At 39.8% G+C, this 17,746-nt stretch overlaps 1 protein-coding gene across 2 annotated transcripts; it reads left to right on the top strand.

Moving 5' to 3' along the window:
* The first annotated feature begins 5,954 nt into the window (after positions 1–5,954).
* Positions 5,955–17,740, top strand: LOC115672967 (uncharacterized). 2 transcript variants are annotated; one of them, XM_030594972.2, is made up of 14 exons: positions 5,955–6,115; positions 7,183–7,731; positions 7,951–8,191; positions 9,615–9,892; positions 10,108–10,893; positions 10,984–11,078; positions 11,848–11,910; positions 12,001–12,089; positions 13,055–13,666; positions 13,907–13,981; positions 14,162–14,232; positions 15,325–15,382; positions 16,489–16,720; positions 16,845–17,740. In XM_030594972.2, exons 2-14 carry the CDS (start codon positions 7,319–7,321, stop codon positions 17,501–17,503), a joined length of 3,672 nt encoding a protein of 1,223 aa, XP_030450832.1. In that variant the 5' UTR covers positions 5,955–6,115; positions 7,183–7,318; the 3' UTR covers positions 17,504–17,740. The 2 variants fall into 2 exon arrangements, with proteins under 2 accessions (XP_030450832.1, XP_056164186.1); XM_056308211.1 differs by lacking the exon at positions 5,955–6,115 and adding an exon at positions 6,392–6,609.
* Positions 17,741–17,746: the final 6 nt, after the last annotated feature.

Below are 17,746 nucleotides of genomic sequence, written 5' to 3'. Positions count from 1 at the left end.
TCTACAGCAAGACGACTCCGACGTGTGACCACACGAGCACACAAGCATTCCGGCCAACTATCATCTTTTCAATTAGCCCATGCATCCATGTGCTCACACAATGCCGCATAATAAACCAAGTGGTCGCTCATGCAACCAGTCAATCAATTCTTGCAAGCTTCGATGCCAAATATGTTTATCAACCACAAAGCATCACTATCAATTCTTGGCATAACCATATAATAGTTTAATTCCAAAAATCTCACAAGTTTTCCATAGAAACTTCCGTTCAAAACAATTTGTCATATAATCAAATTAATACGACAATTCACGGCATAATCGCCACCATTCAAGCTAGAAATCATAATTTGAGATTAAAAATTTTCCGAAATAATAATAAATAAATTCGGAAATTAATTATTTAATAATATCCGAAAATAAATTTATATTAAAAAATTCAAAATATTTTCTCGAATCATAATCATTCAAATCATTTTCCATATACGCCAACTTATACGGCGAAATCCAACATTGGCATCACAATTTGTGCATAAAACAATCACAATTCGATATTAAAAATCATTTGAAAATATTAATATTTAAATTTTGAAAATCAAATATTTTATTAATAAATATATATTTATTTTTTTTGAATAAAATATTAATATTTAATTCCGAAAATTAATTTATTTAATAAAATAAATAGTAATGATAAAATAATCGATAACTTACCGTCAAAATAGCGATAACTTATCGCAAACACAACAATAACCTATCACACAAATAATCATAGTTTATCGAACTTACCGATAACCTATCGCAAAAATTTACCGATAACTTATCATTTAAACACCCATAACCTATCATCACATCCAATGATAACTTATTAATCGCCGATAACTTATCACCAACAATTATCTAATAATTTAACGATAACTTATCACCTAATCCCACTTAACTAGCCATAAATTTAGCTTAAACTTAAACTAAACTACCCTAAGCAAGTTTAACACCCTAAACGTTAACACAAGAACGACGGCAACGACGCGAGCTCGCTCGTGGCGGCTCCGATTTTGCGTTACGAAAGACGAACGGCGGCGATCCGGGCGCGGCGAAGGAGCGGCTGCTATGGTCGCTGGTCGGGGCTGCTTGGGGTTGTTCCAGGTGCGGAACGGCAGCTGGTGGAGGTGGCTTGGTGGCTAGACAGTGGCAGTGAGCAGCTGTGGTGGCGAGGTGACGAACGGAGGGCGGACCGGCGGGCGACGGAGCTGGAAACTCGGCTGAAAAACAGCCGGCGACGGGCTGTTCCGGGGCAGCAGGGGCGGTGCTGCACGGCTAGGGAGGAGCTGGGGTGGCGGTGGTTTGGTGGCGGGGTGGAGCGGCTCTCGGCGTGGCTGTTTCCGGCGAGAAAGGGCTGGTCTGGCGGGTTAAAAATGAGGGGCGGAACAAGAAGCAGAAGCGAAGAGGAAGCAGCAGCAGCAAGCAGAAGCAGAGGCAGCAGCCACAGCGAAGCAGAAGCAGAAGCAGCAGCAGCAAAGTAACAGAAGCAGAAGTAGTGGAGTCAATGATGGGGAGTGGGTGAGAGTGGGTGAGGGAGTCAGAGGCGTGGGGGAGGTCAGCGAAGAAGGGGGAAAGGTTAGCAGGGGAGGTCAGCCGGGAGAGAGAGAGAGAGAGGGAAAAGATTATCCCCATCAAAATTCTTCCCAAAATTTTCCATTTTCTTTTGTAATTTCTCTAATTTTTGTCTCCCAAAATTACAATCTTGACTTCGATCCGTGTACCAATTTACGGGCCGATTAAACTTTATCGGGTCTTGATGGCCAGCCTTTCTCGGGCGCGAGGCCCAACGGGCGTTGTTTGGTTCACTTTCGTTTTTCGCGTCGAATTTCCGATTCTTCGATCCTTTTCAGAAATTGAAATTTTCGATGGCCAATTCGTAAAAATTATTAGGCGACGTCCTATGGTTCGAGTGTGAAATCCTTGAGCATTCGACACTCAAAATCGGATCATAATTCGTGGCCGAAATCGATCAATCACAACTATAGTTTATCTCGAACTAACGAGCGGCTGTTAGAAATAAATTCTTCGATAGCCTTTCCCATTTGGTTAGTATTCCCTGAGTGATTAAGTCAGAGCGAGAATTAACTAATAGAGCGTTGACGAAATCACCATTTCATAAATCACCAAATTGAGTCAAATTTTCAGGATATCACATAAACATTTTTGCATTTGTGCCAATTCAGTCATAAACCTTTCAATTGTACTAATTTAGTTTTAAACATTTTCACGCTTTATCAATTGAGTCCATATGGTCAATTTTGATCTGAAATTGCCGACGGGAACGCCGGCCGTCCTACGTGACATAGCCAGCATTGATGAGATCATTTTCAATTTTTCTTCTTAAAATTTGATTTTTGAATAATTTTTCATTTTTATTTTCTTTATTTTTCATTTTTCTTCTTACTCTATTGGTCCCTATGATCGGCAACTGGTTAGAGGCGAAGGTTGCCCTCACCGGCGACTTGAGCCTCAATTGGCGAGGGCAAGTCTCACCTGAGGCTAACGAGGCTCCATCTCGCTAGATCCCGGCAAGCTTGAGCTCACTGGGCGAGCCTAGCCCGAAGCCGGTGAGGTCAGCCCTCGCCGACTCTTGCTGGCCATGGCAACCGGTGAAGGAAGATCGAAAAAGAAAGGAAAGAAAATAAAAATTATTAAAAAATTATTAAAATTTTTTTAAAAACTATCCACATCAGCGCCGGCCATACCACGTAGAATGTCTTGCGTCCACGTCAGTAATTTCTAGTCAAAATTGGTTGGATGGACTTAATTGACAAAATGTGAAGGGACTGAATTGGCACAAGTTCAAGATTTAAGAAATTTCTGACATAGACATTTTTAAATAAATATTTTAATAATATTTTGATTTTTTATAAATTTTTTGGTTTTTTCTTTTTCGTTTTGGTTCTTTACTTTTTGTTTTTTTGGCTGAAGTCTAACAAGTGCTGCCGGCCGACCCTCGCAGGCATTGGACAAGGGCTCGTGGGCCCTTGCAATGGGCAGGAAGGGCCTGGTGAGAGCCGCGATGCCCTTGCCAACCTTGAGCAACGCCAAGATCAGGTGATGGCTAAGCTCTCGCCCTTGGGTGGTGGCCCTTACCGGTAGGGGTGAGCATGGTCCGGGTGGGCGATTCCCACTATAGAACTGGGAATCGCCCATTAAAGATCAATTCTGAAAAGATGGAACTGAAAATCACCTGTTGGTTCTATGAATCTATTCGAGAACTTGATCGCCGGTCGAATCCAGTTCTCCAATGGGTCCATGAAACTAGTCCCACCAAGCTTCATACAAATGAAGATGACCGAGAGCGAGAGAGAGATAAAGAGAGGCGATGAATAGTCGGAGATGCGGCCATGAGTTGATAGGAATTGAGAGTCGATGCCATGAATTGATAGGTGTTGAGCTTGAAAGTCAAGACCATGAGTGAGAGATAGAGAGACGACTTAGATAAAATGAGAATGAGATGAGACGAGCACTCAACTGATGAACGTTGAGCTTCAGATTATGAATTTTAAAGTTTTCATTTTTCATAAAATGTTTTATATTTTTTTTGTTGGAAATTTTTCTTTAAAATTATTTATATTACCGGTTTGGTCTGGGTGGGCGGATGGACGGTTCCATGCCTAGAACTAGGAACCGGACTGCTACTTACTGGTTCTAGTAAATTGGAACCAGTAACTAGACCGGTCCCCATGGGAATTGTCGGTCTGGTCCGAGTCCGGGTGGTTCCCGATTTTATTTACACACCCCTACTCGCCAATCCTCAGCCAAAAAAAAGTAAAGAAACGAAAAAAAAACCAAAAAATTATTAAATTTTTTTAAAAAAATTATAAAATGTCAACATCACCGCCGCCCTTGCCACATAGGATGACCAACGTCTACATGAGCGATTTTCTGCCAAAATTAGCTAAATGGACTCAATTGGTAAAATATGAAAATGTTTAACACTCAATTAGTATAATTAAAAGGTTTAAAAATGTAGTGACACAAATGCAGTAAGTTTTGACTTTTTTTATGCTTTTTCCCAAGGGAATATGTCATACATTAGGAGGTGTCTTGATCTAAGTATATAATTTGTTTGAATAAATAGGATACGAAAGGAAAATGATTCATAATTTTTCCGAGTGCGAAGTGAAAATATATCGTGGAATTTATCATCTTATTATCGGGGCGAGATGTTCAGAATGCAAGGCGTAAAAGAATGTCTTTCTTACCAGGAGCTATGTTACAAAATTCGGCACTTTTTATATCGACAATCCTTTAGTTCATTTATTTATTGGGTCGTCCGATTGACTTTAGATTTCGCCAAAACAAAAAGTTACCCACGTTAAAACAGGGGGTACTACACAGCTGCGATAGCTACATGTCATCTTTTGCTTTGACCGAGTAGCTTCCCAGCCAAAAGGACAAGAAGCAGCTTTTTCATAGCCAAATGATCCCATGCATTCAAATTCAATTGGTTGCTCATTAAAATAGGAATATCATTAATCATGATATATTAATGATATTCCTAAACCTCGATTCCAAATTTCCAAGTGAATCTTTCGAGGAGGATAAACAATTTAATAAATATTTTCTTAAAAATGATCATTTATATCATTTTTGAGAGGTAATCGGTTCCTGATTTGATCCGGTCCCAACCAGAAATCAGAAAGTAGATCGGAGGGACAAGCTCCCGAGCAATCTAGTGGAACATGTCGTTTGAAGCACTTCATTTCGTGGTGAAATTTCATGGCAGAAGTAAACAAGCCTGTCCAAAAGATAATCACCATATTCTCAACTATAAACACTTTAAAATGATGTAAAACAAAATTTCACGTTACCCAAATAGATTTCCCTCATAAACGAGTATCTTAACGACATTGCTTGTATCTTAACTACATTTTTTTGAAATTTTTAGGACTTGATTACACATTCGTAACAAGTTTTAGAATTTGATCGCACTTTTTAAAAGTTTTAGGACTCAATTGCACTTTTGTGACTAAAAGTAATCAGTTTAGGCAATTGGTTTCCCCCTTGAAACCGAGAATTGGACCGCCTAGACACCAATTCCACTTTTAGGAACTAGGACCATACTCAACCAGCCAAATCGATTCAATTTGGGCGGTTTTCGGTTCGGTCGATCTGTCCTGCTCATCCGTATCGCTTACAAAAATGAACGAATAAAAAAAATATTTTCATCGTTCTCACGAAAAATATCTAAACATAAATTGTCGTTGATGATGAAAATATTCCTTATTGACCAATTATTTCAATCGATATAAGCGATAATTCATTTTTCTCGAAAGAGACGGAACCGAAGCTTTAATCGATAGTAACCGGGACACATTTCTATAGTCCTCCTTTCCTTTACGCTGATGATACGGTGTTCGAAATTCTTCGAGCCCGTACCTAGTTCACATGCGCGGCACGTTAATCCTCCTTTCTAAGGATAAATATTGAGCGCATTTGCCATTGTGGAAAATATGAGAGAAGTAGAAATTTGGGTTGCAAAATGCATCCCCCAATTTTTTTGTTTTTTGGTCGAGCATACCCCAATTTAAAATTACAAAAAAAAATCACTTTTTTTTCTTTTGGAAGCATTGGAAAAAAAATAAAAAAATCAGTTGATCCTCACAATAAAAATGAACAAATGGAAAAAGAGAAAAGGAAAAACGGTTTTGGAAGGAATCAAGGAGACCAGGACCATACCACCACCGGTCTTCTCATTTCCTCAGGCAGAGCCCAAAAAAAAAAGAAAAAAAAAGAACAACAACGATAGATACTCGCAATGATCCCTGATGAACGGCCCTGATCCCACCCCCCGCGGCAGCGATCACCTTTCCGACGGCCCTGATTCTCCGTGGGCCCCCCCCCACTTGGTCTCCCTCTTCTTCTCGTCTTCTTCTTCTTCACCTTCGTCTTCTCCTCTTCTCTCTCTCTCTCTCTCTCTCTCGAATCTCCACGACCGCAACCCCGTGGCCAATCAGAGCTCGTCGCTCCTCACTCTCGCGTCCACGCTCTCTCTCTCTCTCTCTAGGAAACCCTCGGAGCCCGCTGCCCCCGCTCGCTCGATCCCGCCGGCGATCGATCAATGCAGGTAATTCGCGCTCCCAATTCGAGTCCTCCCCTCCCCCCCTCCCCCCGCGCTGCGGAATTCGGGGTTCGATACGGGGCGGCGAATGCGCCGGGCATCTCTGATTCGTTGCTCGATGGGCTCTGGCCCCCGCTTTCTCTTCGTTTCCTTCCCTTGCCGGGGGGTTCTTTTTTGGGGGGGTCGCTGCGGCTGATTGGGAATTTTGTCTGTGCGTGTGTTTTCTTTCGGGAGTGAGTTGCTTGATTGATGGATTGATTCGCTGAGGTAGTTGAATTGTGGTGCTCTTTTTGTGCGCGCGCGCGTGTGTTTTCGCGACTGCTGGATTAGGAAGCTTGAGGTTGCGGGTTTGGACGGGTCGCGCATTGCGGGGAGGAAGGAGTGCGACGGTGTCTTGCTTTTTGGCTGCTAAGTTGCGAGACTTGATAGAGAATAAGAGCGTACGGAGGTGCAAATGATTACTTTAGTGGGATAACGTTTGGTTGTTGTTATTGTTGTTGGTAAGACAAAAACAAAAAAAAATTAAGCTTTCTGTGACAAAAAAAATAGGAGGAATTTTTTGCTGAATTAAGAGTGATTGAGCCATCTTTTGCTATATTTGCAGACCTTGAGGGAGATTTTTGGTGCGGCAACTAATAACTGCCTGGAATTATTTATTTTTTTAATCTTTTAAAGTCATGAAGCTAATCAACTTTTTTTTTTTCCTATGTATTGAAACTCGTGGGATTTTATGAAGCGTTCGATATCTTATTATAATTTCTAAAAGTAACAGTAAAACGAGATTTTGAAAGGAAAAGTAGAGGTCCCTCCAAACTCATACTTATTGGTTAAGATAGTTCTAGCAACAAGTTCATTCCTGCTCAATTCTGGTCTACTTTTAGACATTTTCACTATTTTTGGGATGCAGCTGTTTTTTGGGCATGCTCTTTTAAGCAAATTATTTAGATAAAATGGAGCTTCGATATGCTAGTCAAGCAATGCATTAGGTGTTGATTTGGGGAGGTGCTACTTTTTTAAGTTGAAGAGTTGAGAATATTGGTAGTTTGAGCTGATTGTGGCTTATGTTCCTGCAGAAATTACCGAGCCAACTTGAAATAGGATATATGTGTATGCACTTCCAACCTTGGGTTACTTTGTAGTCAGGTGGTGAGGAAATATCTTCGGGGGATAATGTTATGTAGACATGGACTGTACTAGTCACTCGCACTGATGTCAGGTAATCTAAGATTTGAATCAGCTTCGGCTGGTACAGATGAATTGGCCATTGCTGGGGGCCATCTAAACGGAAACAGGGCAAGCCATTCCCGATCTAGTCTGGATAGGTCAGGTAGTTTCAGGGAGAGCTGTGAAAACAGGATGCTCAGCACCCTGACTAGTCTTTCCGGGGAGAATTCTACATCAAATGGGGATGTCCCTCCCATATCAGATTGTCTGATGTTGGATCCTATTACATTGGGGGATCAGAAATGCCAAGGATCAGGTGAGTTGCGGAAGATATTGGGAATTCCTCTTGGAAGCAATGCTGAAGAAAGCTCTTTTGGGGCTGGTGGTGCCAAACTTCCCCATCCAGGTGCAGTAGAGCGCTTCAAATTAAGTGTTTCGGATGCCTCCACTAAGGCAAGGTATTATCCGTTCCTTAATACCAGTTATCTACATTGTCATTTTACCCTTGGAGAGCTACACTCTAGAAAATTTGCTGCGTTGAGCACACCATTGCGCTTGTCCCCACGACAGTTAAGCATTCTTAAAAAGGTTGCGTACATGCATCATTAGCATGTGCACATTCACATGCGCAAGATCTTCATTGTATTCTCTGTTGAAACTGCTTTACTCTTGATCAGGAGGAGGGCAAGAAAGTTGGGAGAGTCTATATGCAAGTTAGACAAGTATATTTGCGTTTTGAATTCGAAAAAGCATCAAAGGAATGGGACAATAGCTAATGAGAAATTATGTGGGTCCAATTTGTCGAAGATGGCGAGTCAGAATCATCGAAATTCTTCGGAGCTATTGACTCGAGGACTTGAAGATAGGAGTAAGAATGTTCTGAATAGGCGAGCTCGTACCTCAATGGCTGAACTTCGGGTTTGTATGAAAAATTTTGTCTTTAGAAGTTTGTAATTTTCCATGTAGCCTTCCCTTTTCCTTTCATGCATTAAAATTTCATTTCTGGACAGCTATTTGTCTAGCTCAACCTATATTTATTTACCTTCACATGACTCTTCACCCTCTATCTATCAACTTTCACGCTGTCTTAAAATATGTGAATGGAGCCTAGCTCAAACTTCAGTGTTCCAAAGGGCTTGCGAAATATTCTCCTGCCTTTGCTGTTTTGTTGACCGTTGTCCTATTATGATCACGTATTTCTTGCACGTGTATTGCAGGTAGGTTTCTTGAACTTTAGATTCTTATCCTGTTTATAAATCTAAAGATTTCAGATATACAAAGAAAATTCCATCTTATTTGTGGTGATATCATTATTAAGAGCCTAAAAGGGAATAGATCGGCTGAGCAGGTGTACTAGAAAGATGTAGCTGGACTTATAATATTTTTAAGACAATCTAAAGGGGGAAATGGTAACAATAACACATATTAAAGGGGTGTATCGATATATTATCGAGAATCCAAGTATGGGATACATCAATGTCCAGATCCTTTGGTGGAAGTACATGTAATAGCAGATTTATATCCTAATCGATATAATATGAACCATTTTTTTTTGGATCAATAATATGAACCATTTAATTAAGCATTTTTAACTGATCTGGCATTGAATATCAGCATGTTGACCTATCACTTCCCTTCTGAATTCTTTTTATATGGGGGCAATACGCCCCTGTTAGCATTTTCAATGGTATTTTGTTTACCTTCAAAAGAAAACGTTGGATCTTGTAGATTGACTGCAGCAACAAGTGATTATCAAATGCCTATATTCCATCAAGAAAGTGAGGATGAGCTAATTTGTGAAGTTGGGGATAACAGTTTCCGAAGATGCATTAGGAGGACTTAATTTTCAAATTCTTTCATGAATTTATCTATGGCCTATTTCTTATTTGCATGGTAACCTAGAGTGTCACAAGTTTCACCTGATGAACATTTAATTAGATCTGCACAAATCTCCAGGAGATAAATCCTCTAGTTACTATGCTCCACTGTATATGATCCTTCAGTGGCCTGTCGGTTAGAAAGAAGTACAAGCCTTCACACCTGTGTGCTTCTCATATATTTATGTCTGATGATGATCTAGGTAATCTTGATGCTCATTTGCATCAGAATGAATTCTGTGTAGATGATTCTGTTTTGTTTCTTTGTCATCCAAGCTAGTATGTAAAGTTCCAAAAAGCCTCACTGAGAGGGACTGTATGGTGTTCTGCAATATGGTTTGGTGCTACTTGATGCATACAATCTGGTGCCTTTTTCTTTTTTACCAAAGGATTGTGTTAGAATTACCGTGAGCATTATATGTTGCTTTATGTTTAGCTAACTCAATCCTCAATTGGTTTTTCAGACAGACAGTCAGGGCCACACTCTAACAAAGCTGCCCGTGGTCACTGGAAAAGATCGAGATATGACCAGGAATGTGGTTGAAGGTTCTGATTCAGTCGAAGATAAGAATCATAGACTACCTGCTGGAGGGGAAGGATGGGATAAAAGAATGAAAAGGAAAAGATCTATAGGCTCGGGTTTTTCCAGACCTATGCTTATGGATGGGGAGACAAAGCGATCAATGTTCCAAAAAATTAAAACTGAGCCCAGTTTGCAATCCTCTGATGCCCAGGGTTCCAGGTATCTTGTTGATGTGATGGAATATAAAGCATCAGTATTTTTTACACCACGTCAGTTATAAAACCTGTTACTTGCTGATGCTTGTAGAGTACTCGCATGAAGAACAATTGATTGTATTTCATTGTCTTCAGATTTTTATGTCCACTCCTAGGTTAAAATGCTTTCTCCAGAAGTTTTATGTAGCTAGCCTGCTGTTTCGTTGCTATTTGTTGCAGATTGAGTGTCCGTGAAGAAACTTCCACAGTGAGTCCTAGTCAGACGCCAAAAGCAAAAGGTTCGAGGGCTCCCCGAAGTGGCTCTGTCGTGGCAGCAAGCTCACCTACTAATTTTTCTCGATCATCCGGAGCTTTTGAAGCATGCGAACAGTCTCCTAGTGCAAGCAAAGTTCATTTGATTGGTGGCCCTACTAATAACCGTAAACGTCCTTTACCCTCTGATTCATCCTCCCCTCCTATGGCTCAATGGGTTGGCCATAGACAAAAAATATCTCGCAACAGAAGAGCAAATATTGTGTCTCCTGTCTCAAACCATAATGAAATCAATGCACCCTCTGAAGGAAGTGCCTTGGATCCTGGTTTGAAAATGAGTTCTGTGGAGACAAGTGCCTGTGCCCCCCTGTTCTCGAGGGGTTTCGCTAATGGAATCCAACAGCTGAAAGTGAAATTGGAGAATGTTTCATCACCAGCGAGATTACCTGAAAATGATGAATCTGGTGGTGGTCAAAATCGTGAAAGTAGGATGAAGGAGAAGAGGGCCGGTGCTGTTGAAGTCGATGAAATAGATGTTGGAACCATCCGAGGTGTTAGCTCATCAATTGTACTGCCAAAGAAAAATAAAACAGTCCCTAAAGATGAGGTGGGAGATGGTGTCCAAAGACAAGGAAGGAGCGGTAGGTGCTCATCATTTCCCAGAACTAACATTGCCTCAGCCAACGAAAAGATGGATAATGCAGCTTCTAAGCCGCTTAGAAGTGCTAAGCCTGGTTCTGAGAAAAATGGGAGGTCAGTCTTGTAAATTTGCTTGCCAATTGTTTTAAATTGTTCTTTGGGGGATGATTTCCTTAATGTATATGTGATTTTTTGTGATCTCAGCAAGACTGGACGTCCTCCATTAAAAAAAGTGTCCGATCGAAAGGCTTTTGCTCGGCATGGGAAGTCACCAGCTGGAAGTACACCGGATATATCTGGTACTTTTCTTTTTAAAGCCCAATTTTATGCTCAAGGTATTTCTTAAGACCCCCCATACTTCAGAGTTGTCTCTTCTCAGTGAGGCATCGTGACGAAAGCAGCCTCCCAATGCCTTTATCAGATGTTCTAAATTTGGTTTTAACTTCTAAAGCATGTTTGATGAAAAAGGATCCTTACAGACCTTTCTTTCACTATAAGGTTACAGTCTAATGACGAGTCATCTATTAGGATTACTTGTGCTCTGCTAATTTCCATAGCTGGTTTCTCACATAATTAATCTTGTGTGATTACTTCCTACTTCAAGTGGAATACTCCTTGGATTAGAATTTCCATAAGAGCACACATATTTGTGAAAGTGGTTGCACTCACGTCTCCCATTTATAAGTTAATCGAAGTGGTTGGGTTTGGGCAATTGTTTACTCGTGAAATTTGTTCAAGAGGAAGAACTTGCATCCCTCCAGGGTTCTTTATAAGGTTGTTTGGTTTGGCTCCAAAAGAACAAAAAAAGATAACTTGCTTTACCTCCAGAATAAAAAACGAAAAAAATATTATGAGTTTTAAAAAGTTATCAGTAAGTTATGTAGGAATCTACGTAGGAATTTTTTGTATGTTTAAAAGGTGTCAGGCATTCTGTTCTATGTAAAAGTGAAGTATGAAAGCCCTTCGAAAAGGAGAGCAAAAAGGAAAAGTCGAACAAAACAATCACAATAAGTGTTTAAATTGTCCTGAAACTTTGGGAATCTGATGTTTTTGCTTATCCCATTCTAGGTGGATCAGATGATGACCGCGAAGAACTCTTAGAAGCTGCAAAGTTTGCTTCTCGTGCCAATCGTATGTGGATTGCTATTTTCAGATTGATTGTGGAATTTCATCGCGAATACAATCTCTGTGCACTTATTATGAATTTCGGTTCTTTGATAGGTCTAGTCCATTCTGGAGTATTCTGGAAAAGTATGGAATCATTTTTTTCCCCAGTCAGCTTGGAGGACATTTCTTATTTGAAGCAACAGGTAGTAACTTACAGGCTCTAAAGACGTGATAATGAGCTTGAACATTTTTCTTTTTAGTAATCCTTTTATTCCATATCCCAATTGTTTTTTTAACTAATTTTTCCATGTAAAATCTATTTTGTATCAGATGAGATCCTTTGAGGAGTTATGTAAGAACTCTTTGCAGCAATGCTTTTCTGACAATGTTTAATAGTGGACAAAAGTACCTATCGGGAAAAAAAGAAAATGTCTCATCCTAAATCCTTCATTTAAAGTGTTTTTTTAGTATTCAGGTTACATGTTTTGCATTGGGTAAATTAAGTTGTTATTTTACCATTTTGCTCCATCTCTAGCTGGACTTTTATGCTAATGTTAGAAGGTCAATCATACCAACTGATTGAAATTTTTATATAGAGCTAAGAAAATCATGGAACTGAAGAGTTTTTTTTTGGGTTATGGTGCTGTCTTTAGGCAAATTATCTGTCATTTTGTAGATAACCACATATAACGACATGACTGCAACATAAGCATAAGAAACATTTCTACCGATTCTCTTGGGGCAGTGTGCGATTCTCCAGAACTTTGCATGTGAAGCTTGACTTGGGAAATCATTCTAGTGACCCTAACTCCAGAAAAGTCCAGTTTCTTCAAAATCGTAGAAGTTCCATTCTGCTTTTTTCTCTCTCCCAGGTAGTGGGATAACTGACTCTGGGGGTACTCTTCTCTTTTCCATTTCAAATACTTGTACTAGCTCAGCATTTTTCCCCTGGACTTGCTATTTTGGCACAAATGTCTTATTAGGGTTGTCTCGAGTTCACAGATTGCATGCATATCTTCTAGCTTTTGCATTGTCATATCAACTGTATCTCAATTTTTTAAAGGTTTCACTCAGTCAAATTGTAGCTATTAAGTGGCAAAATTAGCTTGCAAATATTGACGTTTGGTTCTTTGATAAGTACTTTACACCATCGTTTTCTCAAATGTAGAGTGATCTCGTGCACGAAGAAAGTAATCATGTTTTTGGTGAAAGAGATGATGGTATCCAATGTCAATATGGATCGGGAGAATCAACTGCCAGTGACAATGTTATTCAACAAGTTGAAGATGAAGATGTTATATGTGGAAAGTTGAACCCAGGAGGGATGAAAGTTCTTCCTCTGTACCAAAGATTATTGGCTTCTCTAATCATAGAAGAGGAAGCTACATTTGAAGAAGGCAGTGAAGGAAGAAGCTTGCCTTTTTCACACAACAAAGATGGAAATTCTGGGGCTAACTGTCTGGCTGTTGGAGTAAAATCAATGAACAGAGATGGTTCTGTACATGAAAATGACGTCATGCACGAGTTCCAAACTCCCTTGCAGTACAATGTTACAAATTATTCTGGTAATGGGAGTATCAACAAAAGTATCCAGAGTGATCTTGATTTGATGCACAAAGAACAAGTATCGTGTGAGATATCCAAAAACGGTTTCCATGGCTCAGTAGCTGCGTTCTCATGTGTTGCTGGCATTTCATATGCTGAACAATACATGCATATGTCCATAGAAAGCAAATTACTGGTGGAGCTGCACAGTGTTGGCCTATATCCCGAGAATGTGGTAAATTTTAGTTTATGAAGTGCTCAATCATAGTCTTATATATCTTAAGCTTATAAAATTTTTTTGAACTAATGTTCAATGCATGGAGCGATTTCTCTTTCTGCGTGCCACGAGAGAAGGGGGAAGAGCAGGGGGTGGGGTGGTTTTGGGACGAGAGGAGAGAGAGAGATGCCTGCCTGTGTTAGTGTTCACATTCTGGACTTTATACACATCCCTTTTCTGATTTGATGCTTGTTGCAGCCTGATCTGGTGAATGGAGAGGATGAAGCTGTTAATAATGATATCTCTGACCTAAAGAAGCAACTCTCCAAGCAGGTTATATTCTTGCACTCCATTTATTTCAGATCAATATTGGTTCTTAAGACATCTATGGCATGTCTAATGGATAAGTCCTGTTCTTGCACTTTCATCGGATTTGATCTTTTTTTCTGGCTTTTAGACTTTCAATTTTGTTTCTCACAAAACACAAACAAAATTTCAACGCTTAATGTTCAGGTTGGTGCAAAGAAAGTCCTCCTAGATAAATTACTTGAGGCAATTCCAGACGGGAGTGCAGATAATGGACGGTATGTTTGGAAATTTGCTTCTGCCTCTTCCATGAGGATTATTGTTAATTTGTTGACTAATCTAGTGGTGAAACCTTTAGAGATGTGAAGATCAAACAATGAAATTATCTGCTCTGTGAAGTTGAAACACGGAGAACTTTCTAGGTCTGCCATTTGTAATATCCATTTAAGATGGCATATGGCAATCCTTTAATGCTTCTCAATAGTTTTATCTTACGAAAACACGCCAAGTTGCAGATATTTTTCTGAAAATAACAATTATTTGCTGGGCTATGATGGTGCATTATGCCCAAAGGAAAGTAGATTAAATTTACATATCTAGAATAGTTAAGCGTCGCACATCAACAGGGGTTTTTGAAGACCAGTTGGAGGACTTGAGAGAGATGTATTTTATACACACACACACACACACACACACACACACATACACATACATACATACATGCGTGCATACATACATGGACACAGTGATTGTAGAACTCTGTTTCGTGGTTATATTACTAGGAAACTACATGAAAGGTATACTCGATAGTCTCAACATATAATGTCAATTCACAAATAAAATCATGTTCAACGAGTGCTACTGCTTACAGTTTCCTAGTTTGTTGAGAATTGAAAGACCCTTGTCATTTATCTCTTCCAAATTTTCTTGATTTTACTGGAAGTTTGGAAGAACTTTGAGGATTTTTTCAGAGTATAGACAACCTCAACCGAATCATTATAAATCTCACGAAAATGTCGTGCTTTCTAGTTCAAGATAGTTTCAGCTAAAGTTGAGTCCCTTCATCAGCTCAATGCTGACTACTGAGCATTTAGTTACGACCAGTGCAATTTGCGTATGTCTAACAAGGAAATTTTTATAGTAAAACAATGATATCATTTCCATATCAATCGCTAAATGTTTGCTGGCTTTTGTAATCTAATTAAAATGGAGGTCGTTATTATCAACGTTAAACTTGCCAACTCTTATGTTGTTTTTCCCAGTACAACAAAATTAAGATTATTGAGATTACAATTAGAACAAAGCTTTGCAAATTGAGGATGAGTGTCTAGTTGCTTTTTATCAGTTGATAAATGTGTTTGATTTGCCAGGGATCTTGAGCACACAGCCATGCAAAGACTTGTTGAGATGGCTTACAGAAAACAGCTGGTGATTTTTCTGTTCCTCTTATTTTATTTTTCTTAAGAGTGACAATTATTCCATGCAATTTTTTTGTTTCTCATTTCTAAGCTCGAGCTTGTAACTGTCACCTTTGCTTGATATTCTGGTCATCCAGATGCTTCAGTTTTATCTAATAAATAAATTATCTGCACTGTGTATAAGTTTATCTAATGGGTTCAATAACATAGAAGTGGACAACTGCTGTGTGGAGAATATATCAGCAGAATTAGTTAATCTCACAAATGAATGCTATGGTGGCAAAGTGGAAGGTTTATTGTGCTTATTGGGTTGCTAACATTACGGTAATCAAAAGAAGTTGGTGGAGGCTTGTCTGTGGCGGACAAGTGAATGTGCTGCAGTTCTTTGATCTGAGACAAAATCTAGCATAGCCACTGTTTGTTTCTTACAAATTATAAACCCCACAATTTTATAAGGTCCATCATTAGTGGTTACTTCATGGAATATCAAAGTTATTTCTCCTTCTTAATGTAAGGAGTTTTGGCATCAACAAGTGCCATCTGCCAGAGAATTAAGTATGCCAACGTTTAGTTTTCCATGGGTGCAGGGAAAAGTAGTGATCAACACATTCACCCTCTGTGAGATGGAGAGAATCCATAGTAATAATAGTTTAATGCCACTGCTGGATTTCGCAATCCACTGGGATTGTGCATTTCATTGAGTTTGATCACAGAAATAACACTTCCTGCTTATTCCAGAGTTTCTAACTTTTTGCCTGAGTTAGGCATATAGATTTATCCTACCATTATATATCACTTATACGCTGCATTAGATTCTTATTTATTGTATAACTATGCCACTAATGGTATAGGAATATAAAATGATCACCCTTTTATGAATGTTAGTTTAAATATTAACTATTAGTGCAATAACACCTGCTATATTTGATCATGAATTGTGACTTTAACCCTGTTAATTTATCTTATGCTCAGTTATTATCAGCTCAATAGAGCGCATTAGCAAAATATTAGTTGTGATTCTGTGATCGATTACGAAGGGACTGGGGTTTGAATTATTTTGGGGTAGTTTACTTGATATTGCACCAAATGACGTGCCACTTTGGATGGTATTGACAGGCCACTCGAGCAAGCATTGCTTCCCGCAGTGGGATCCCTAAGGTTCCAAAACATGTTGCGATGGCTTTCACTAGGAGGACTCTCGCTAGATGCAAGGAGTTTGAGGATACTGGCAAGAGCTGCTTTAGCGAGCCTTCCCTCAGTGAAGTCCTGTTTGCTGCACCCCCTCGTGGTTGTGAAGAATCTATACGACATGATAATCTATATTCTTCACCTGTGCCTGGAACATCAGGTCTCTCATTTTTCCTCTTGTCTCGTTTCCTTTTCTCTTTCCCTGTGAAAAACATGTTACATGCCTAAATTGGCGACTTATCCAAGCACCATTCTCATTATGTCCTTTTGGCACTCATCTGCAGGCTCCAGTAGCAAGCTTAAGCAGTTTGGTCTTCAGAATGATGATATTGGCCCAGTTTCTTATGACAACAATAGAACTCTTTTACATCCCTCTGGCCAGGCTTTCGGAAAAACTGGACCTATATGGAACAGAGGCAAGAAGAAGGAACTGCTGCTTGACGATGTTGGTGCCACAAGAGTGGCATCAAGTCCTGCAAAAGGCAAGAGGAGTGAAAGGGACAGGGACCGAGAGATGGTCCTCAACTATTCTGCCGTCAAAGGTGGCCGCCAAAATGCAGTTGGCCGCCAAAATGCAGTCAGCGCTAAGGGTGAGCGTAAAGCAAAATCCAAGCCAAAACAAAGAACTGCTCAGCTGTCATCTTCGGGAAATGGATATATAAGTGAGTTCAGTGAAATGATGCATCCTGTGAGCTCCTCAGCTCATGAATCTAATAAAGTCCTTACACTTAGCGCTGACAAGAAACAAGAACTCGATAAAACAAATGGCAATGCACCGCCTGATTTAAAGGAAAACAATGAATCTGAAGACTTGACAAACTTGGATCTGCTTGGAGACTTAGATGTACCATCGTGGTTGAACTTCGAAGGGGATGGTTTACAAGACCATGACTCAATGGGCCTTGAAATACCCATGGATGACCTCTCCGATGTGTTCCTATGACGACAGTGGCCTGTACATTCCTAGGGAACTTAGGTGTCCAGATAAACATAGAGCCACCATTGTCGGGGACCAACTTGTAATTTAAATCATGCCCCTGGCAAGTGGTGCCTGTAGTATAAGCATTCTTTCTGTATGTCAGCGAAAAATTTTCTGCAGAAGGTCAGATCATTGTCCTATATTAACGATTCCCTTCCGAATGATTGATAATGAAATTTCATCAAAGTCTTTCTTGCAGTAAAGTTT

This window comes from Syzygium oleosum, unplaced genomic scaffold (genome assembly GCF_021117445.2).
Source record: "Syzygium oleosum isolate NSW1041296 unplaced genomic scaffold, Sole_v2.1 Sole_v2.02, whole genome shotgun sequence".
Taxonomy (NCBI): domain Eukaryota; kingdom Viridiplantae; phylum Streptophyta; class Magnoliopsida; order Myrtales; family Myrtaceae; genus Syzygium; species Syzygium oleosum.
Note: the sequence above shows the minus strand (reverse complement) of the source record. Positions and strands in the feature narration are given on the sequence as shown.

What these genes read in the sequence shown, in the direction of transcription:
- LOC115672967 (XM_030594972.2), top strand. Translation starts at nt 7,319, where the DNA reads ATGTCAGGTAATCTAAGATTTGAATCAGCTTCGGCTGGTACAGATGAA. An exon ending in AAGTACACCGGATATATCTG is followed by an intron (nt 11,079 to 11,847) that starts GTACTTTTCTTT and finishes ATCCCATTCTAG; the next exon opens with GTGGATCAGATGATGACCGC. An exon ending in AGAAGCAACTCTCCAAGCAG is followed by an intron (nt 13,982 to 14,161) that starts GTTATATTCTTG and finishes CTTAATGTTCAG; the next exon opens with GTTGGTGCAAAGAAAGTCCT.